This window comes from Vitis riparia, chromosome 9 (genome assembly GCF_004353265.1).
Source record: "Vitis riparia cultivar Riparia Gloire de Montpellier isolate 1030 chromosome 9, EGFV_Vit.rip_1.0, whole genome shotgun sequence".
NCBI lineage: Eukaryota > Viridiplantae > Streptophyta > Magnoliopsida > Vitales > Vitaceae > Vitis > Vitis riparia.
Window position 1 is genome coordinate 22,192,990 of NC_048439.1, and position 22,699 is coordinate 22,215,688.

Sequence of the window (22,699 nt, forward strand, 5' to 3'; positions counted from 1 at the left end):
AGCTTCCAAAGAAAGGAATAGCCCAGGCCTCTAGAGAAATCCACTGTACTGTACATGGCAGGATCATATCTTGAAGATCCTTTTCTAACTTGAAACGCCTAGGAAATGACAATAGTTGAATCCCCTCTACCAGAAGGCAACTAAAAGCCTGCAAGGTTGCTTTTATCAATTCCTCCAATAAATCTAGGAGCTCCCCTATCGGTAACCAGGCTCAACCCTGTTTGCTTAGGGAAAGCTCTAACCATATTGCCTCCAAGATTTCTAAATACTCCACCAATCCCCATTTGTCCTATATTGTAATGAACAACCATCAAAATTAAGCTTAGGTCAGCGTAGAGGAGGGGCACCCACTAAGTCCTGATCACCTCACTCCCAAAGTCACCACAAGCTCCCTCCCTTCCAGAAAAATCATACTAATGGGGTACAAGCTCTGTATATAGATCACCAACTTCACAATCCTAGTATGATAACAAGAACGAAATAGAAACAGAAAAACAATAATAAAAATAAATAAATAAATAAAAATAAAAATAAACAAATAAACAAACTAGCACTTCCTACTAAAACTTAAAAATGAATCCTAGTAGAATAAGGAAAACCTAACACTCCATCTAAAACCCAAAAACAAATCCTATTAGAATAAGGAATAGTAACTCCTATACCCACTAAAGCACGGCATTAGGCTGGACTCTAAGCTTGCTCTTGGACCCCTCTAGAACTTAGTAATGAAGGATCATTTGCTCTCTCTTAATGAAGCTATAAACAAAATATCAAATATATGCTTTCACACTTTGTCGAATTAAATTTCAGTTTCCTTCCAAAAAAAAACCTCCTAGAAGTTTGTCGAATTCAATTTCAGTTTCCTTCAAAAAAAAACCTCCTAGAAGTTAGAAAAATTTTAAGCAGAGTTTATGATCATATGTACAATGAACAACATAAAGATCATCAATCAGAAGGATAAAAACATCTAATTCATGACAATTGTAAAAGAAATGTCATCAATTTGAAGAACTAAGGATAGACCAATGCAGTCAGAGTAGATAACAGAAATGTAACTTTTTGCAACTGTAAAAGACTTGCTCAACTCTTTCTTAAGTTTTCATAAAACTATATAATGGAATACCTTTCCAACCATATGAACTTCATGGGAAGAATTTTGCAGGGGCTGTCTGGTTAGCAAAACAAGGTCATTTTCTGAAAAGGTTCTATAGGCTGCAGAATCACTGCCGTCATGAACACAGCGAACAAGATGAAAGTCATCAATCCTCTCAACTGACAAAACAGATGCACTGCCACAACACATGCCTTCAGATGAAGACATTTCTAGAAAGGAACTATGTAACTGTGCTTTAAATTCTTCCAAAACCAATGGCCGGAAAATGTCAACATATTGGTCAGGTGATTCAAAACACATGGGAACCTCCTTTAATTTATTAACAGTTTGACTCTCATCTTTGCTTGCAGATGCTAACCCTACTGTGACAAAGTAATCTATCTCCAAAATGGGTCTATACCAGTCATCAAGCTTTGGAGGCTTGAACCTTTTGACTCCAGCATCCAGCTTACGCAGATAGCCAGATCTATTTTCTCCAGGTAATTGAAGTTGAATGACTTGCCGTTTTGGAATAGAGGCACTTGGTTTAGTCAGACATGACTGATGAGGTTTCAAAGATTTGACGGCTAGCTCCCAAGGATCATCAGCAATATCACGTACTGACTCCTTTATGGCTGTTTCACCAGTTTTTAAAGCCACTCTGTTGAGTGCTTGATCCATAATTTTGAGATTGGCAGTTTTATCAGATGTGCTCACCAAATTACCTTTAAACTGGGATGGGAAGGAGTCTTTCACTTTGAATTTGGAGTTTATTTCCTTTCTCCTACTATCTACACTTTTTGGTTTGGGATGAGAGGCAGATATTTGTCTGTCCTTTGTTGTATCCAATTCCTGCTTCTGAGAAGCAAGACCAGAAGTATCTGAATCATCTCTTTGCTGGAAAGCCTCCAAAAATTGCTTTGAGGTGTCATATTCAGAAATACTCTTCCTTGCAAGGTCATCTTGTGATGCTTCTTTATCAGCACCAGGCGCCACAGGCTTGCCATGCACCATGCAGTGACTTAACTCATTGTCAGATAGGATGACCTTATTGGAAGAAATTTGTTTTTCTGTTTCATCATCTGAAAGAATAATTACACTGTTGTTATCCATTTTGTTAGATACAGTTACTGAATCCAGAATCTGCACATCCATGTCGTCTGAGGCAAAAGGTTGCAAATCTGAAGCTGAGTGCTGTCTCTCAAAGGATGAATCCTCAGAGAAAAAAGCTTTTGACTTCAAGTCTGTCTTTCCAACAATACAAGAAGCTTCATTCGATAATGAAACGGAAAGGTGAGCTACTTGTTCCGTCAATTCATCCATCATAAGGCTATCTAAATCAAAAAGAAAAAATACATAAGGTAAAGTAGAAAATAAAATAATGATGAGGACTGTGATTCTGTGGTGATGAAAAACCAATAAAAAAACTTCAAAATAAAGGATAAGCTCACCACATGAAATAAGATTTTCAATGGCCCTAATAAACGATGCGGACTTATCGCTGCATGACCCTTTAAGTAAATGTAGCAATGAAATCATAGTTTGTCTCCAATATCTGGCTATCACTGGAACTCTCGACTTTCCCCAGTCCATCAAATCCAGAAGCCATTTAAAGTCAACTACATTTTCTACCATCATCCCAGAACTTCCATTCAGGTTATGAAATGATAGTTGAAGTTTTTCAAAAACAACAGGGAGGATCTCAAGTAAGCGGGCACAAGTGAGCTGAAACCACAAAGAATGAGAAAACAATGCCTATCAATGAAGCCAAACTAAAATACATCTTGAGATAAAATAAGGCATTAAACTCCACCAAGAATGAGAAACTACAAAGAATGAGAAAACAATTCCTTACCTAAGACATGGCCTAATGTTAGAAATGGTCTCAGATACTTATTTTGTCTCAATTCCTATCTTATCTGAATCCCTTTGTAAAAATGCTCTTGTAAAGGAGGGTCCCGTGAGAAAGAGATGGGAAGTAGAGACATAAGGGAAAGCAGTTACATACATGCTAAAGCAGGGAAACATGGGCTTATTTCAAGGCTGGGGTAGGGCATAGATACTAGGAGCATGGTAATTCGATTTGGTTTAGGGCTTAGACTTGCATCAATTTTCTCTATCCTCTAAGATTTCTCTCTTGTTTATTGTGACATGTTGGATCTTGGCATTTGTACCTCAATCTAAGATGCTTGGTAAGTAATGGTGGTGTTTGTTTTTTGGTTGAATAGAAAAAGCCAAAATATTTGGCTTTTTCTATTCAGCTAAAAGTAACCTATTGACATCATCTAACATAATTAAATTGAATCTATTGATAACGAGTTCACTTTAGTTATGTTGGATGATGTCAACAAATTACTTTTAGCTGAATAAAAAAAGCCAAATATTTTAGCTTTTTCTTTTCAACCAAAAAACAAACACCACCTTAATGACTTAACAACTTAATTTAAGTCATTAAGTGGATTAAGCATGTTTGATAAAATAACTTAATGCCAAAATTTAAAGTTAAAAATAACTTTAAGTATTAAGTCAAAATAATTAACTTATTCTAAATCACAAATCTCCTTTGCCCCATTTGTCCATATCCAATGAGAGTTTCTTTTACAATCATGATTCCACATCTATGACTCATTTGTTACAGTAAATATTGTATATTTTGCATATCTACAATATTTGTAATATGGATAACAAACAAATTTATTGCTTAAGATTAATGAAGATAAAAGTTAGTTAAAATTAATGAGGGTAAAAATTAATTAAAATTAATAAGGCTAAGTATGTAATTTTGACCATTTCAAAAAATTAAATTCATTTTATCAAACAACATTAATACCTAAAGTAAAAATAAAGTAATACGATTTAAGTCAACAACTTAAAAATAATTTAACTTAAAGTCAACTTGATTCATTAAGTAACAAGTATTAAATTTTATCACACGCCGTCTAAGTATCTAACCACACCCTACCCAACAAATGAATATCAAAACTTTCAGGGCCCCAACAAGTAGCATTAGAGCACAAGTTCTATCTAAGGTGTTGAGGTGTTGAGGTGTTGAGTTGTTGAATACACAAGAGAGTGAAAGAACTATTATGATTTTAGTTGAAGATCAATTACCTATCCTTTGTGATTTCTCAATGGCTTATAGTAGATTGTCCCATCTCACCTCTGGATGTAGGGATGACTTAACAAACCACATTAAATACTGCTAAGTGCATGTTTAATTATTTACTCACTTATGTTGGGCATTGGTATTGGTGCATCAATCTAATAATACCCTACCCAACAAAAGCTTAATCTGAGCCCCCATCGAATTTGGTAAAATATGAAGCGTGGTAACACCAATCTATAGGAGATGTCTTTAAGAGAAAAGACTGCAATCCATCAAAACTGATCCACAATTGTTAGGCCTACCCATCTAGATGTTGACCAAATATTTAGGATTTACCGTGTAAAGGATCACCCAAAATGACACCTAGAGTCATTAAATACCATTCCAAATGAACGCTTCGGGGCTTACACACAATCACATTGTTATGTGAGGCCTGATGGTACCAGGCTCAACTCTTAGCCTGGAGAATTTGTATTATATTCATGCAATCTAGAGGGGTATTTCGGGAACTTTTGGCTCTGTTGGCCACAAATGCTTTTGAGGAGGTGTATAGACAGGGAGTTGCCAAAAAGGCATTATATTATGTATCCTATATTATTTCTACCTTAGAGAATGTAGATGCAGTTTATCCATGAACTTAGGTCAACTTAGAGCGAAATACATGATTGTCACTTTCATATATTCTCTTTTTTTTTTCTTTTTTCTTTTTTGATAAGTAAAGAGAATTCTTTTTTTGTTGCTAATAATCATTTTTTTTCAACAAAATGAGCATGCAAGCCACACACACGCATGCACACATTACTCCCCCCCTCTTTCCTCCACACGCAGTTACTCCGTACTGATGCTTTTGTTCTTTTTGATAATAATGCATGATTTTCAAACAAATAACCAAGAGTTAACTAAGGAAATAAAATGTAAAGGCAGACAATTATACTCAACTAGAAGCTTGAGATAATACCTGAGAGATTTTATAATCAACAAATGCCTTTCCTTCAACCAAGCACTTGCGTATAAAGGGCCATGTAATTTCTGATAATAAGCAACTGAACTTCTCCCGAGATTTTGAGTCATCCACTGATGAATGTCCATTAACATTTTCAGGAAAAGAATCAAATGCTGGCTGCCTCAAGAATCCTCCTTGTGAGGAGAACTTTGAAATATTTTTTATACCAGATGAATGCCTTTGTGGATCTGAGGTACATATAACCCCTTCTTTGAGTAGTTTGCATAAAACAAAGAAGAAATGGTGTAAAGTCTCAAAATTTAATAGGACTGAATCCACTTGGACCTGGAAAAGCACAAACAAGAAAGCGTTGTAAGGGAAACAAGGAAGAACTTGTCGAGAAGGTCTTATCATTTTTTAAGACCTACCACATGGCACCCCTATTTGCTAAGGGGCATCCTCTTATTGCAAGAAAATATCAGCCCTTGTCAATCATGTTGTGATTTGTGCTTCTGCAATAGGACAAGTATGATCTGACATCCCACAGTGCTTGATTTAGAGGATAACAATCTATTCTCCAAATACAGGTGATGGAAAAAAAGAGGGTTTTCTTAACCAATTAAAAAAAAAACAAAGACTAGCATAGAGCGCAACTTCAAGAAAAGACAGGAGTGCATACGACCATCCAAGAAGGTCTGCATGAAAGCCATCTAGTTGATTTCAGGTTTAACTAATATACTGTTTTTTATGGATAAAAAGGAGAATTTTATAGAGAGAAACACCAAACGAATGTCCCAAAGTATACAGGAAGTATACAAAGAATGCCTAAAAGCGCCACCAGAAAACAGAGAGGGACAACAAAAAACAGGTCTCCCTCACCTAAAGCCCAACCAGTCCACAAAATCTACAGTGGAAGAAGGAATAGAAGCTGTAAACAACTTAGACCACGCCCAAAGATTACAAAGAAAATATAATTTAAGCCCTAGGTTTAACAAATATACTTAGGTCAGGTCATATAAAACAAGAAGCCAACCTAAAATGCAGACCAAGAATAAGAGTTACCAGTCTCAAAGCATGTCTCAGGCCATTATAAGTGGCTGACATAGACAGCGTGCAGGAGCAAAGGAACTGCAAACAGTGGGCAAGGCCACGCATGTTTGAAACTTGTTCCAAGAGACACTTGCCAACTTGTCTCACATTCTGCATCAAATAGAAAAATATTATGTTTGACTCTTGGTGAAAGCTCAATCATGCAGAGGAGGGGGAGTAGGAAGGAAGGAATTCATTACTACATCACTTCAGTCATAAAGGACAAACTACATGATGTACAAAATGTAGATAAGTAATAAGTACATCATTGGGTTCCAGAAGCAAAAGGATCAAGCTCTCCCCCATCCTTGGTTCCCAAATCCACTGTTTCCGAAGCTCTTCTTGCTCCATTTGAACTATATAATGTGCAGTCAACCTGTAGTACACCTCCAGAATGAGTACTCATAAGATCATGCAGCTACCACTAGCTTACTAATCCAAAAAAATACACAAAAATGGAGGCTATATATCACAGAAATCAAATTGTAATGATATGGGGAACAACAGTGTAATAAAGATATGGCTAACGATTTTGAAATAAAATGTTAGAAACCTCTTAAATGTTCTTATTAAAGGGATACACATTGTTGACACTTTCATCGAGTTTTGGGACTCCTTCCCATCCCCACCATCATCAGAACCAGTTGGAACCTTCCATCCAAATGAAGATGAGATTTCTTTTGCAGAGAAAGACAGCCAATTCTTAACAGGAACTTCCATTTCTGCATTCTTTTCAGGTTCTACTAGAGCAAAACGAGAACGAGCCCAGAAAACAGCCTTAGAGACTGATATTGGGAGGACCGAGGGATTGATTTCAACTAAAACATCAAGCCATAACATCGGAATGCACCTCCACCTTCTACAGTCTTGAGAGGTGATTTTACTCTGTTCACTGTATTCACTCCAAGAACTAGAATGTTTCTCTTCAACATCAAGGACAAAAGGAAGCTCATCATCATCTTCCTCGTCATCCAACTCAATAATCATGCTTTGGTCAATACTGGGATGCTTGCAGCAATTCAGCATTGAGGTTACCAAGGCAGCAGCATCAGACACAATAAGAGTTTCAATAAGATCAAAGGCAGGCCGTCGCAGAGAATTCTCAAGTGAAGAATCTTTCAGAGATGAAACAAGAGAAGGGCCCCTGTCCAATAAGATCACATAAAAAATTAGCCATATATAAGTTTGTTTTTGCACACAATCCTTGTCCAATAAACTCCTTGTGCAACTGGGATTTGGAGAAAAAGAAACAAAACAGTGGGAAAGAAACGAAAAGAAAATATCCCCCTTTTTCTTTTCAGGAAGGAAATCAAAAAGGCCCTGCAGGGCAAAATATGCTTGTTGAGAGTTTCTATCCCTGTTTTACGAGAAAGAGAAGTAGAATGGTGAAGTACAAAATTATCCAACTTCTATAAATTTCATCTTATTCCAATTTTCTCCACCTTTAAGACAGATTTATTCTGTGGAAGACCCTGCTTTCCCATCCAATCTGCAATAACACATCTGCCTGAACCAAAGGAGAGAGTGAAACTTAAATAATTTCTTCTTTTTCTCCAAATTCCCAGTTCCAACTTCAATCTTTAAGTATTAATCTGAAGAAAAAGTTCCAAAGACGTATTCAAGAAAAGCTAGTTCTGTTTTTTTTCCAAACAAGGCAGATACATAAAGCATATGACCAGCAAAAAATCATCCACATACAAATTGTAATCAAGCACATACTACAAAAATGACATACCACATATGTGCACATTCAAAGGGTGGAGACGGAGGATTCATTTTATAACCTCGGAGTATAATAAGAAGAGCTATCTGAAAATACAAACGTGCATTAAACAGCAAGACTAATGATCCAAAAGTGAAAAAATATCTAAGAGCAATTGAAAATATTACAGGGACATATACTAAACATGGCTATTCTTTTAACAATATTGAGGAAGAATTAAGAACCTGGCAAGCCTTTTTTCTCATTAGAGAACTGAAGTTCCTGCTCACATTTACTTGATGAATAAGAAAGTAAATAAAATGCCTTCGTTGTTGTTCATGTTCCCCATCTTGCAAAGTTTCAAGAGACTGAATAGATTTGATTGTAATATCAGCAATGTCAGTAAAAAATTGCTTGCACAATGTACACTGGCTCTTTGAAGATACATGTAAAAATGAAAAATTATTCAAAAGATGGTAGAATGATTGACTGGCATGCCTGCAGAAAAGGCTGAAAAAGATCAAAAATTTCTTTATGGCTCTTCTCATTTTGGGTATGAAAACACTGACTCAGTAATGTGTTGCGCATCACAGTTGGAGATAATGTAGACCTCAACCAAAGCTTATATCCTTAAAGCAAGCCAAAGAAGAAATTGTCACTAAAATGTCTTGAAAAAAAATTTTGGCAAATAAAATGGTTGAACCTACCAAGCATTTCAAAAAGCAGTCTCAAACAAACAACCGCATGAGAAAATTCTAGTGAATCATCACTGATATGATTGAGTACAATACTAAAGAATATTGGATAGCGTTCCAATATGCCTTCTTCTAATGCTGGAGGCTCTAAGAACCCAAGCCTTCAAGTTACAGAAAAAGGGAACTGTCAGCAGAAAAGCAAGGACAAAAGGAAAGAGATGCTAAAAAACAGTATCAAAACCACTTACAATGCTTTGATTCCAAGCCATACAGATATACGCTCCAGCTGCACTCTTGGTCTTGAGGTCTCAAAAGTTGATGGTAAAACATCTGTCTCCAAAAGGCCAATGCATTTCTTGAGAAACGGCTGCAAGGGTTCCAATTCTGTTGCTTCCCTACACACAATTAGATTAATGTATAAATTAGAACCGGGATATACATGGCCATGAAGCAAAAGTAAAGTTTCAAACAGAATCTTATCTTAAAGTACCCTACTAAATAAGACAATTAACAAGCACTTGGAATTTTGAGAGCACATGTTTCAAGCTAGAAGCGAGTGTCCTTAGATGTTCTCTGTTTAGCAACAGACCTCAATGAATCCACAGCAATTAAACAAATAACCAACAGCATTATCACAGTTAGCATTAGTCAGCTATACCTTAATTTTCCAAGATATCCAGCCAAGCGATGACCAATGGTACGTACTCTTCTTTTAAAGAAAAATAATGCATAAACACCCTGCAGTAAATCAGTTTGATTGACAAGGTAAATATATGAAATGAATTGAAAGCCAATGAATAGAATGCACAAACAAATCATCCAAAAACAAAAATCCGTACAGGGTATTGTTGATGTCCTTCCAAAGTCAGTTCATGCTTATCATCGATTGTTTCAATAAATATTTGAAACTCAGTGACCAAGGACTGGTCATCGAACAGGCAGGGGAATGTCAAAACCTGTTGGAAACACAACCACAATTACCAAGATCCAATTCCTTACATGTGCAAAAAATATCAGACACTAGAATTAAAAAAAGAAAAAAAAACGCATAAAATTTATGTTCTTTAGAACAAAAGCAAGGCAAAACCCATATTACAAAAGTTCAGTTGCGAAATTATGCTTATCCACTCTTCTAGTTCCCAAGTTTTAAGATATGGAGACTTGGCTAAAAATGATCTCTATAACAGGTATGTGAAATTAGATATGGCTAAAAAAACTAAATATTTATGTGATTGAGAAATATATCTACTTTGTTCTTTACTGTATCTATCCTATCAATTGCGATTAATGCAAAATCATATAATTTTAAGGCATAGAGGAGATTAACAAAAAGATGTCATTTTTTGGTCAAATTTTTATTTTTTGAAATTTCAAACTTCTATTAAGATCTATTGGAATCGTATACGTGATGTAAGACAATCCTAAAAGGGTTGTCTTAGAGTCTTACTAAGGCCTTCTAGGAGTCTCACCTAGGAGAAGGGGAAAAAAATCAATGGAGTCTCACTATTGAACAATGCAACACATGCAAAAGGAACAAATATTATTTAATCACTCTATCTTGATTTAAATCAATTAGCCTTATTTATAAGCCCTCTAAGAAATTCAAATTTACTAAGATTCTAATAACTTTTTTTTTTTTTTTTTTGATCAGAAACAAAGAAGATTATATTAAAAAAAGAACAAATACATGAGGGAAAAAGAGACAAAAGAAAGAAAAAAACCAAGGGAAGGATGAGAGGTCCTTCCTACACAAATACCAAAGAAAATACCCAACAATAGAAACCTAAAAACAAAAGAAACCCCAACAAACTTCAAACTCTTGAAACGCAAACCCCAATCCAATTAAGTTGTAGAATGCTTAGAGGAACTCCTCTAAAGGCTTCAGTACAAGAAGCCCAAAGAGAAGAATAAAACCGGATCAAATCCCAAATCGTCTCTTCCGTTCTCCCTTTATCCTCAAAGATCCTGTTGTTTCTTTCTTGCCACACCATCCAAATCAAAGTAAGGCAAGCAATCTGCCAAAGTGTCTTGCCTCTTAATGATTTCCCCAAGCCTTTAAAAGAAATAACCAACATGTCTTCAAGGCTCCTTGGAGGGACCCAAATCATACCTACTAGATTGAACAACCTGTGCCAAAGTCCAATGGTAATGGGACAATGAAGGAAAAGGTGATCAACCGACTCTCCATTTCCTTTGCAAAGAATGCACCATTGAGGACAAAGGGCTTTGTAGGGTCTTCTCAATTGCAACTTGTCATTAGTGTTTACCTTCCCATGAGCTACTAACCAAGCGAGAGCCTTAACCTTTGAAGGGACTTTTGAGCTCCATAAAAACTTGGCCGGAAGGAACATTAAAGGACTTGAAACTCTTGACAAGGCATAGAAAAAAGATTTCACTGAAAACGAGCCTGACGAAGACAAAGACCACGCTTTTGAGTCTGATGAAGAAGGGGAAAGAAGCACAGAATTTAGGGAGGACATTAATCTCTGAAGGAGATCAATTTCTGAATCCGTTAGATTGCGGCGAAAGTTAAAATTCCAAGACAATGGTAAGGAATTGCCAAGAACATTTGAAATAGTGAGGTTTTTCACAGAAATAACTCTATAGAGATCAACAAATTGAGAACACAAAGTTTGGTTTCCCCACCAAAGATCTTCCCAAAACCGAATTCTCTCCCCATTGCCCACCACTAGGCGGACAAAAGGGGAGAACTCCTGGAAAACTTGAGCAATAGCCTTCCAAGGACATCTGTGAGACCATCTAACCACCATGTTGGCGTCCCATCCATTAGGATGTGTCCCATATATACTCGCAATAACCTTATGCCAAAGACCGCTCCTTTCTCTAGGGAACCTCCAAAGCCATTTCCCTAAGAGGGCAATATTTCTCATAGAAGTCTTCCCAAAGCCCAAACCTCCCATCTCCTTTGGTCTACTAACAACCTCCCATCTGATTAGGTGATCTTTCTTCCCTTCCCCGGCACCAGACCAAAGAAAATCCCTTTGCATCTTCTCAATCTTTGAAGCTATAGATACAGGGATTTTAAAAAAGGAGAGGAAGTAGCTAGGGATGTGAGACAGACAAGACTGAATTAAAGTAATCCTCCCTCCCAAAGACAAATAGGCCTTTTTCCACCCATCCAGCCTCCTCGAAATTCTCTCAATCACTGGATCCCAAAAGCCTATTGTCTTTGGGTTCCCTCCCAAAGGGAGGCCTAAATAAGACAAAGGCCACTCTGATACTCTGCACTCCAAAACCAAAGCCAAACTAGACAACACCTCCTGCCTAGTGTTAATACCTGAAATGGAGCTTTTCTCTAAGTTGATTTTTAAACCAGATACTTGCCCAAAAACCAAAAGGATAATCTTAAGGTTTTGAAGAAGGTCCAAAGAGGCTTTAGAGAAAAATATGGTATCATCAGCAAACTGTAACAAGGACACTCTAGTCCTATCCCTCCCCACTAAGAACCCCTTAGTTAACCCAGTTTCCTCAGCTCTAATCATCAACCTACTTAGAACATCTGCTACTAGAGTAAAAAGGAAAGGAGAAAGAGGATCTCCCTGTCTCAAACCTCTAGAGGCCTTAACCCAACCCTTTGCATTCCCATTAACTAGGATAGCAAAACTAGAAGAAGATAAACAGCCCCTCATCCAAAATCTCCATTTCTGGCTGAACCCCTTCCTTTGAAGCACATGATCTAAAAAGCCCCAATCCACATGATCATAGGCCTTCTCAAAATCAATTTTGAAGACAACCCCTTCCTCCCCTGACCTTCTTTTCTCATCCACCACTTCATTGGCTATCAATACAGCATCCAAAATTTGTCTCCCTTCCACAAAGGCTCCTTGAGAGCCAAAAATTGTTTCATGAAGAACTTTGCGTAAACGCCCTGATAAGACCTTAGCAATTATCTTATATAAACTTGTAACCAAACTAATAGGTCTATAATCTGAGATTTTAAAAGTTTGGCTTCTCTTTGGCACCATAGCAATGAATGTCGCATTTGTACTTTGATTTATTACCCCCTTAGTGTGGAACTCAAGAAACACTCTCATAAGATCCTCTTTTATCACATCCCAACACTCTTGATAAACTGCTATAGTAAAGCCATCAGGGCCAGGGGCCTTTTCCTTATTCAATTGGAAAACTGCCATTCGAACCTCCTCTTCAGAAAACGGTCTATCCAACCAAATTGCACTCTCTTCAGAAATAGGGGCCCAATCAATCCCTTCAATCTTCCAAGATTCACCTTCGGGTTTGGAGTAGAGATTCCCAAAGAAATTTACAATCTCCTCAGAAATAAACTCAATGTTATTTAAAGTCTCCCCCCTCTCAGAAATCAGAGACTTTATGAACTTCCTGCTTCTTCTTCCAGTGGCCACTCTGTGAAAAAACTTAGAGTTGCAGTCCCCTTCTTTAATCCACTTAACCCTAGATTTTTGTCTCCATTGTACCTCTTCCTTCAATAACAATTCCTCTAACTCCTTCCTTCTTAAGGTCCTTTCCGAAACCAGATCAAGATTTAAATTCCCTTCTTGTTCGATTCGATCAATTCTGCCTAAGTCCGTAAGAATGAGCTTTTTCCTCTCTCTTAAATCTCCAAAGACCACTACATTCCACTCTTTCAACTTTGATTTAATAAACTTTAATTTCCTCATAAACTTGTAACCTTCCCAACCTTCAACTGTACACTCTTGCCACCAATCTCTAAACTTCTCTTTAAACTCAGGATGGAGCAACCACATATTCTCAAACCTAAAAGGAGTCGGCCCCCATTTTAAAGGATTAGTTTCCAAACAAATTGGGCTATGGTCAGAGGTCCATCTAGGAAGGGCCTCTTGAATACTTTGAGAGAAAAAAGAATCCCACTCAGAAGAGAACAAAAACCTATCTAACCTCTTGCAAATAGGATCGGCTTGCATGTTTGACCATGTAAAAGCCGCATTCCTAAGAGGGGGATCCAACAAACCACTTTCCCTTATAAACTCGTCAAAACACCTCATGTTGGCTGTTAACCTAGAGTCACCCATCTTCTCAGATAACCTCCTGATCACATTAAAATCCCCTCCTACGCACGGCTCTAATTCTAATACTCCTACTATAATTCTAATAATTAGCTAATTGAAATACAAAAAATACTAATCTTAATTTAATTCCAATTAATACCAAGTCACTTAAAGTTTATTTATTCTTTTTCTTCCCTTTCTTGAACATACTTTAAAAAGGCTTTCTCCCATCAATAAGTCTTAAATAACAATTTGTTAGTACAAGTAGTGCAACTTTAAATTTTAAATTAAAATGTTTTCATCAAACTAAAACAATATTTATCTTTTTTACAAGAAGTTTTGTACTTGTATGTGGATAAAATGAAACTACTTGAAATACAACCTGCATACTTATCTCCATAACTGATTTTATTTTATTATTTACATCTTTAACCACTTAATCAGTCACTATTTCAATTTAGTCAAAGTATTGATCTAGTTTATATATTGAGTGCAGAATGGTGGTCTTGTGGCCAAGAGTCACAAGGAAGTGTGAAATTTGGCACCTCTTTGTTTATGTTGGACAACATGAAAAGAAAGAAATAGAAGAAATTTTGAAGGGGTAAAGATTCAAACTCAATGGAGAAGGATTCTTTCTTCAAATTGTTCTTATGGGATAGAGACTTGAAGGTAGTTAATGTAAATTCTTGGATGGATTTTGAGGATAGTTTAGCCTTGGGTTGGTCTAGGTTTTCTTGTTTTCTCAAGTGGTGTGCCTTGTATATACTCCATGTGTACTAGCTTGCACCCTTTTTGTTAGGTGCTCTGTTGATGAAGGCTTTATTTGACTATTCTCAATCATGTTAACTTACCACTGTCTTTCCCATATGTGAGAACCTAGTCTTTATCATCTTTCAGTTTATCTTTGATCAAAGCTTTCTTCTTAGACTTATCTAATCAATCAAATCAAGTCATCTTCTCCCTTCCAAATTTCATATGGAAATCAAAAGCTTCATCAAAGGTCAAGGCATTTGTTTAATTAGTAGCCAATAAAAAGGTTAATAACAACTTGCTTCAAGTGAGGAAGGCCTTTCAAGGCCCTTAGTCCAAATGTTTGCACTCTATGTACGGGCAGTGGAGAATTGATAGATCACCTCTTTTTACATTACACGATGACTTTAGAGTTATGGCACAAACTATTTAGTTCAGCCAATTTGGCTTAGATACCTCCTAGAAGTGTTAGTGACATGTTCACCATTTCTTTTATGGTTTTTGGAACATTTCTAAACACAAAGTTCAACGGCAAATCGTTTGTCTTCATTGATTTAAATAGTATATAGGAAATAAATACAAGGATTTTTTAGGACAAGTGAAGGTCTACTGAAACAATATGGGATCTAGTTTACTTCTTTTCATCTTTTTGGGCCTCTACTATAGCTTTCTAGGGCATTCCTCTCAACATAATTCAACTTGATTGGATGTCGACATCTAGATCCAAAGGGTTAAAATAGCAATATCGAGTTGTTTGATGTATACTGGGGAGTTATTTCTTTTCTATTGTTTTGATCAGGTTTTGTAAAGTAGGGAAGGATTTCTCATCCTTCTCCTTCATTTTAATGAAAATCTGTTTGTTTCTGATAAAAAATAAATAAATAAGATAGTGACATCTCTATATCATTTTAAAATTAACAAAGTTTGCTAATGGACTTAAAAATTGACCTATACTTCTGACTTCACTTCCCCATGAAAACGCATTTTCTCTCAAACGCCTAAGATACAAAATCTACAAGGTTTTTCATCATTACACAAAAAAAAGAAAAAACAAATTACTTAGAAATCAATCAACGGTGTCAGAACTAAAAGACACATATCTGACAAGGATGCCATACCTGCACCCATTATAATGTTGCATTGACACAAGAACCTTGGGAAAATTGAAGGGTCAGGATATCATAGAGCAAAACCAAGAAATATATAGATAGTAGCAAAAATACACACAAGAAGAACTTAGTCCTACTTATCAAAGAAGAAAAAAGGAAAAGAAAAGCGAAAAAATAACTTAGTCCTAGAAAAAACACTTGACACAAATTTGAACATGAATTCACCAAAACTAAACATAGGTTAAATAGGTAGATGTTATGGAAAAAAAATTTTTTTTTTTATATAAGTAAATCTTGAAGAGAGAAACTACAAAAATATAAAAAATATTGCAGAGGCTTCCAGCTCTAGAAAAGCCATAACTCAAAGGGTAATAGATACATTAGGGACAATATTGAATAAGAGTAGTCAAGCCTCCATAATCACCTTATATCTGGTAGTCACAGCTTGCAAGTAAAAGATAAGAACCATAAATAAATTATCCTATCTAAGAGATCTACATGAAAATACTAGGTAGATTATATGATTGTTGGCAATCCAAAGTTGTTGGATCCTAAAAATCAAGTGTTATTAGATCATCCCAAGAAGGAGGTCCAAATAACTAATAGGCTCTCCATGACCACAAACAGAAACTGCTAATCGTACAGTCTACAGCAGTGAATGGTGACACATTGCCCTTATTTTGAAGAATCTCAAGAGGATTGTATTGAATCCCCATGCAATTAGTCAAAAAATCCTTCATAATGGAAAGCAACAACTAAAGAGGAGCCTTCACTCTTTTAGTAATGCTTCAAGTTGATATTATGTTATAAATATGGGGTTATCAAGTTTGCTACTATGAAATATTTTGGCAATGTTGCTAATTTTTTCTTCCTTTTTTTTTTTTCATTGTATTGCTAAACCTCATTCTAGTACAACTTCTGCAATTGATATTTGAGCTTGAAGATTGCATCTTTTCAGGAAAAATGAGATTGAAGAACATCTCCAAATTGCAATTTTTTTTTTTTTTATCACAAATGAAGATAAATTTTATTGACATAAGAAAGAGAGAAGGATGAGGGGTCCTTCTCACAAACATACAACACCAAATCAAAAATAGAGTATACTCCACCATACAATGAGAACAACACAAAATAACATAAAACCAAGTACAACTTCGCATAATGTTATCCACCCTCTAAGAATTACAAACCGAAAGCCAACTTAATCGAAAAAATTAAGTGGAACTTCCTTAAAAGCAACAGAGCAAGAGGCTTCCTCAAAAGTCCTAACATTTCTCTCGTGCCACACAATCCAAATAATAGTGAGGCAAGCGATTTGTCAAAGAGTCTTGCCTCTCAATGAATTCCCCAATCCTCTAAAAGAGATAATCAACATGTCTCCGATACTTCTAGGTGGCACCCAATCCATATGGGCTAAACTGAAGAGCTTATGCCAAAGCCCCAAGGCTAATGGACAATATAGAAAATCCCCAAACTGTAATTAACCTTGTGAATAATGTCAGGAATACCATATACAATAGAGTGAGTTTTTGAACAATCTCTTAGAACTGATGTTCCATAATGCTAAAATGAGCAATTCTCTTCTTAATTGCCTGATGAGCGAGAGAGCGCGAGAGAGGGTTAGTGTGAGAGAGGGTGAAAGTGATGGAAGGGAGCGAGGCGAGCGGCGAGGTCCAGAAGGGCTAGAGGGAGACACAAGGGTTGATGCAGAAGGTGACGACTTCATGGGGGTTAGGAGTAGGGCCAAGAAGGGAAGTTTTGGAGTGGAGTCGAAATGGTTTGATGTAGAGGTAAGGGAGCAGAAAGGCAAGGTGCAAGCCCTGATTGTAGAAAGGAAAGGGGGAGTCTCCTCGTGGATCAGGTTGGGACCGAATAGTATTGGGTGCTTTATCGATGGTCTGGAGGCCTGTATTGAGAACGCAGGAATCAGATTTTGGGAAAGGAAGTGGAAGGACAGTGGGAGGTCCTTTCTTATGGTGCGAGACCTAAATAAGGGGGGGCTGTTCATTCGGTTAAGGGTTACAGATTTGGAAAATAAAAGGTTTAGCATTTATATCCCGAAGAGCAATGGAGATAAGGGTGGTTGGGTGTTAATGGCGGAGATGCTTCGCCGTCTGGGGTGTTACGTCAGAGACGAGAGTCTACAAAAAAAGGGCGCGACGCTTCTGAGGTCATCAATGGGGAAAACCTATGCGGAAGCTGTGGTGCAATCAAAGGAGATAGAGACCGCAGTGGTGAGGGTGGAGCTATGCAAGAGGGAATTGAGCCGGAATATGGGGAAATTGGTTCACTGCCTGGTAGGGAGCTGGGACCCTAGCTCCGGGAAAGAGGACGACCTGAGAGGTTGGGGGATTAAATTGGCGAAATTTTGGAGTTTGAAGGGTAATTTAGGAATCGCGAAATTGGAAAGGGGCAAAGCCCTCTTAGAATTTGAGGTTCTGGCTGAAGCAGAGAAAGCCCTAAGAATTGGGGGTTTCTCGTGCGCGGGGTCCCCTCTCAGTCTGGAAAAATGGAGGCCTAAGAGTGGGTGTACGCCGGAAGGGGAAAAGAGGCGTGAGGCTTGGGTGCGTATCCTGGGACTGCCAGTCTCGCTATGGGAGCGGGATACTCTGAGGAGAATAGGGGACGCCTGTGGGGGTTTCCTCGATATCGACTCTCAGACGGAGATGCTGGAAGACTTGCAGTGGGCAAGGATCTTGGTGAAGCTCAATAAGGAGAGGCCCCCCAACGTCGTGGAAGTTCGGACCGAGGAGGTTTGCTATGACCTCACACTTTGGTGGGAAATCAGACCCGCTGCAAGAATGGCAAGGGAGAGAAAGGGCAAAAACATTCTTGTTTCAGAAGGCGAGGTTGGGGGTGAAGTCCCTGCACGCGCGGGGGGGCGCGTGAGGGGGTTGGTAGGAGGCCCAAGTCTCGAGGTCAGGCTGCAGACTGATGATGGGACGAGGGGGCAGTCCTCGGGGTCGGGTTCGGTTGCGGTTCCGGATTCGGGCTTGGTGGCGGATGGGCCCCATGAAGCGTGTGGGTTGGCGACGTAGTGGGCCCTTGGGCCTTCTGACGCCTCTGGGCCCTCCCCGCCCACGGCCTATCCTTGCGAGCCTGGGCCGTCCCTTCTTGGGCTATCTCTTGACGCTGGGCGGGCCTCGAAGAATCTGATCGGAAGGGCTGGACTGGGGGTTCGAGGCCCGGACTCGCCTTTGGCTTCTAACGCGGATGAAGCCCATTTGAGGGGGGTTCGTCCCTTTAATGGGGCAGGCCCAAGCTCTGCGGGGGGCCTTGACTAGTCATGGTCGCTAGTGACGGATGGACTGTGGAGGCCTGTGGCTGAGGAGCATAGATTGGAGAACTCGAAGACAGATGACGCTCTACTGGAAGAAGCTTTGAGGTATGGGAATGCCTCTAATTTCTTTGGGCCGTTGGTATGTGTTTCTCCTTCTCCCCCTTTTTCTTTTTCTGGTCAGACTCCACTGGGGGAGTATTACGACCGTTCTGGGGTGGCTCTGGACGCTTCCCAGTGGGAATCTATGAACCGGAGGATGATTGGAAGGATGCCTGCAGTATTGAAGAATGTGGAGTGCTGGGAGATTTTGGAAGATAATAACGGCGTGATGGGATCCAGTGGAAAGGACCTCTGTCTTGTTGGTAAGACGGTTCCAGAAATTAGGGATTGGAGGGAGGCCAACTGGGAGGAGAGTGAGCTGGCAAGGTTCAGTCAGTTCTTGGGGTTTTCAACAGTGGGTTTAGAGAAGGACATTATGGATTTTATGGTCAAAATCAGAAAAAGAAGGGAAAAAGTGCACAGCAAGTCTCTCTTAGAAAACTCGAAATTTGAGAGGGAATTGAAGAGACTTGAATGTTCCATCAATTATGATGGGGGAAGGAAGCAGAAAGGCATTGTGCAAGGAAGAGGGGGCCAGTCTCCAGCTGTCTTATGAAGTTAAGGTTGGTAAGTTGGAATGTTCGGGGAGCTAATGATAGCTCCAAAAGGAAAGTGATCAAGGCTTTGATTAGGAGTCAAAGGGTGGACTTAGTTTGCATTCAGGAGACGAAAATTCAGACTATGACTGAGGGGGTGGTGAGGAGTCTGGGCTCTGGGAGGTTCCTCGATTGGGGGGCCATGGGAGCCCAAGGCTCAACCGGTGGTATTTTGGTTTGCTGGGATAAGAGATCCTTAGAGCTGTTGGAGATGGAGGTGGGCAATTTTTCTATATCATGTAGGCTGAAGAATGTTGAAGACGGAGGGGTTTGGATTTTTACTGGAGTTTATGGGCCGTGTAACAGGAAGGAGAGGGAGGAGTTGTGGGAGGAGTTAGGAGCAATAAGGGGAATTTGGGAAGACCCTTGGTGCTTAGGAGGGGACTTTAATGTTATTTTATCTCAAAGGGATAGGAGCAGGCAGGGGAGCCTTAACGGAGCAATGCGTAGGTTTGCTCAGGTGGTGGATGACCTTGCCCTCATTGACCTCCCCTTGCAGGGGGTGTGTACTCTTGGAGTGGGGGTAGGAGCAACCAGACTTGGGCGAGACTGGATCGATTCCTGGTATCCCAGAGTTGGCTAGATATCTTCAGGGGGGTTGTTCAGTGTAGGCTCCCTAGGCCTACCTCTGATCACTTCCCTATTTTGTTGAAGGGGGGCGGGATGAGCCGGGGACCCTCCCCGTTCAGGTTTGAAAATATGTGGCTCAAGGTGGACGGGTTTAAGGAGCTTCTTCGGGAATGGTGGCAAGGAGGGGAAAGAGTAGGAAGGGCTAGTTTTAGAATGGCTGCTAAAATGAAGGAGATGAAGGAGAAAATTAAAGTGTGGAACAGGGATGTTTTTGGTAGAGTGGAAGTGAATAAAAGTTCAGCCCTTCGGCAAATTGAGTTTTGGGACAGGGTGGAAAGTGGTAGGGACCTCTCAGAAAGGGAAACGGACTTGAAAAATGAAGCTAAGGAGAACTTCAAGAAGTGGGTTCTTTTGGAGGAAGCCCATTGGAGACAAGTGTCTAGGGAGCTGTGGCTTAGAGAATGGGATAAGAATACTGGGTTCTTCCACAAGATGGCTAGTGCCCATTGGAGAAATAACTTTTTGGACAGAATTAAAATAAATGGGGTGGAATTGGTGGAGGAGTAGGAGGTGAGGGAGGGGATTGTCAAGGCCTTTCAGCACCAGCTAAGGGAAGAACCAGGGTGGAGAGCCGACTTAGAGGGGCTACCTCTTAAAAGTCTTGATCGTAGTGAAGCTGAAGCTTTGGAGGTCCCCTTTACTGAAGAAGAAATATTCTCTGCTCTGATGGATATGAACGGCGATAAGGCCCCAGGCCCGGATGGGTTCACTGTGGCCTTTTGGCAAGCTTGTTGGGACTTCGCTAAGGAGGAGATAGTAGAGCTGTTCAAGGAATTTCACAATCAAAAGTCATTTGCCAAAAGTCTGAACGCCACGTTTCTGGTCATCATTCCAAAAAAAGGTGGGGCTGAGGACCTAGGGGAGTTTCGGCCTATCAGTCTGCTAGGGGGGCTGTACAAGCTTATGGCCAAGGTATTGGCCAATAGGCTGAAAATGGTGTTAGATAAGGTGGTCTCGGCTGATCAGAATGCGTTTGTGAGGGGGAGACAAATTCTAGACGCCTCTCTCATAGCTAATGAGGTGGTTGACTATTGGCAGAAGAGGAAAGAAAAGAGGATGGTGTGCAAATTGGATATTGAGAAAGCCTACGACAGCATTGGTTGGAGCTTCCTTATGAAGGTCTTGAAAAAAATGGGCTTTGGGTCGCGCTGGATGGATTAGATGTGGTGGTGTTTTTCAACGGCAAAATTTTCTATCCTTATTAAAGGGGTTCCAGCAGGCTTCTTCTCCAGCTCTAAGGGTCTGCGTCAAGGAGACCCAATTTCTCCCTATCTTTTTATTTTGGGCATGGAAGTGCTAAGTGCACTCATAAGGCGGGCAATGCAGGGGAACTTCATTTCTGGTTGTAAGCTGAGAGGTGGAGGGGATGCGGAGATTATGGTGTCTCATCTGCTCTTTGCAGACGACACTATTCTCTTCTGCGAGGCCAACAAGGATCAATTAACTCATCTTGGATGGATTTTGGCGTGGTTCGAAGCGGCTTAGGATCAATCTGGACAAGAGTGAGCTGATACCAGTAGGGGAGATTGATAATATTGAGGAAATGGCGGTGGAGTTAGGCTGCAGAATTGGAAGCTTTCCGGTTAAATACTTGGGGCTGCCCCTTGGGGCCCGACACAAGGCCTTGTCCACGTTGGATGGGGTGGAGGAAAGAATGAGGAGAAGACTTGCCCGTTGGAAAAGACAATACTTGTCTAAGGGCGGGAGAATCACCCTGATTAAGAGTACCCTAGCTAGCATTCCTATTTATCAAATGTCCATCTTTAGAATGCCTAAGTCAGTGGCTAAAAGGCTTGAGAAATTACAAAGAGATTTTCTTTGGGGAGGGGGAAACTCGGGTAGGAAAATCCATTTAATTAATTGGAAGGTGGTGTGTACTCAAAAGAAGAAGGGGGGTCTTGGCATTAGGAGGATGGGGTTATTGAACAGGGCCTTATTGGGCAAGTGGATTTGAAGATTTGCCGTTGAGAAGGATGTCTTGTGGAAGAAGGTAATCGGGGTGAAGCATGGGCTGGAGGGTTGTGGTTGGAAATCTAAGGAAGCCCGAGGGCCTTTTGGGGTGGGAGTTTGGAAGGAGATTTTGAAGGAGAAGAGCTGGTGCTGGAATAACATGAAAAGGTGGGGAGGGGGACTAAGATCATGTTCTGGACTGATCATTGGTGCGGCACCGAAGCACTGCCCCAAGCGTTCCCCCAGATTTTTGCCTTGGCAGTGTGCAGTAATGAACTGGTGAATGATGTGTGGGATCCAAGGCTTGGCCAAGGAGGGTGGAATCTCAGATTGATTAGAGATTCTAATGATTGGGAGTTGGTGCTAATAGAAGATTTGCTCTTTTTGCTAAGGGACATCAGAGTAACCCCAGAGAAGGACTTAGTGCTTTGGAAAGGCGGGGATTCTGCCAGTTTTCGGATTTCGGGTGGCTTACAATCTGCTGGCAGCCCCTAATCCTTTTGTTTTTCCGGGAAAAAATATTTGGGTGGATAAGGTCCCAACCAAAGTGGCTTTTTTTGCGTGGGAGGCTACTTGGGAAAAAATCCTCACGTTGGATAGGCTGCAAATGCATGGGTGGCAGCTTCCAAATTGTTGTTTTTTGTGTGGTTG

General features: G+C 39.7%; 1 protein-coding gene across 3 annotated transcripts in view; it reads right to left on the bottom strand.

Moving 5' to 3' along the window:
- The window catches only part of LOC117922615, a 58,270-nt gene that overhangs the window by 30,087 nt on the left and 5,484 nt on the right, over positions 1-22,699 (bottom strand). For 2 of the 3 annotated variants that reach the window (XM_034840778.1, XM_034840780.1), the window contains exons 3-15: positions 9,468-9,584; positions 9,287-9,366; positions 8,877-9,023; positions 8,641-8,789; positions 8,432-8,562; positions 8,179-8,301; positions 7,967-8,040; positions 6,785-7,375; positions 6,496-6,607; positions 6,205-6,342; positions 5,158-5,487; positions 2,545-2,818; positions 1,124-2,427 (exon numbers count right to left, since the gene is read on the bottom strand). In XM_034840778.1, the coding sequence (XP_034696669.1) occupies positions 1,124-2,427; positions 2,545-2,818; positions 5,158-5,487; positions 6,205-6,342; positions 6,496-6,607; positions 6,785-7,375; positions 7,967-8,040; positions 8,179-8,301; positions 8,432-8,562; positions 8,641-8,789; positions 8,877-9,023; positions 9,287-9,366; positions 9,468-9,584 (3,570 nt within the window). The remainder of the gene's footprint in view (positions 1-1,123; positions 2,428-2,544; positions 2,819-5,157; positions 5,488-6,204; positions 6,343-6,495; positions 6,608-6,784; positions 7,376-7,966; positions 8,041-8,178; positions 8,302-8,431; positions 8,563-8,640; positions 8,790-8,876; positions 9,024-9,286; positions 9,367-9,467; positions 9,585-22,699) is intronic. The other variant, XM_034840781.1, reaches the window with a different exon arrangement.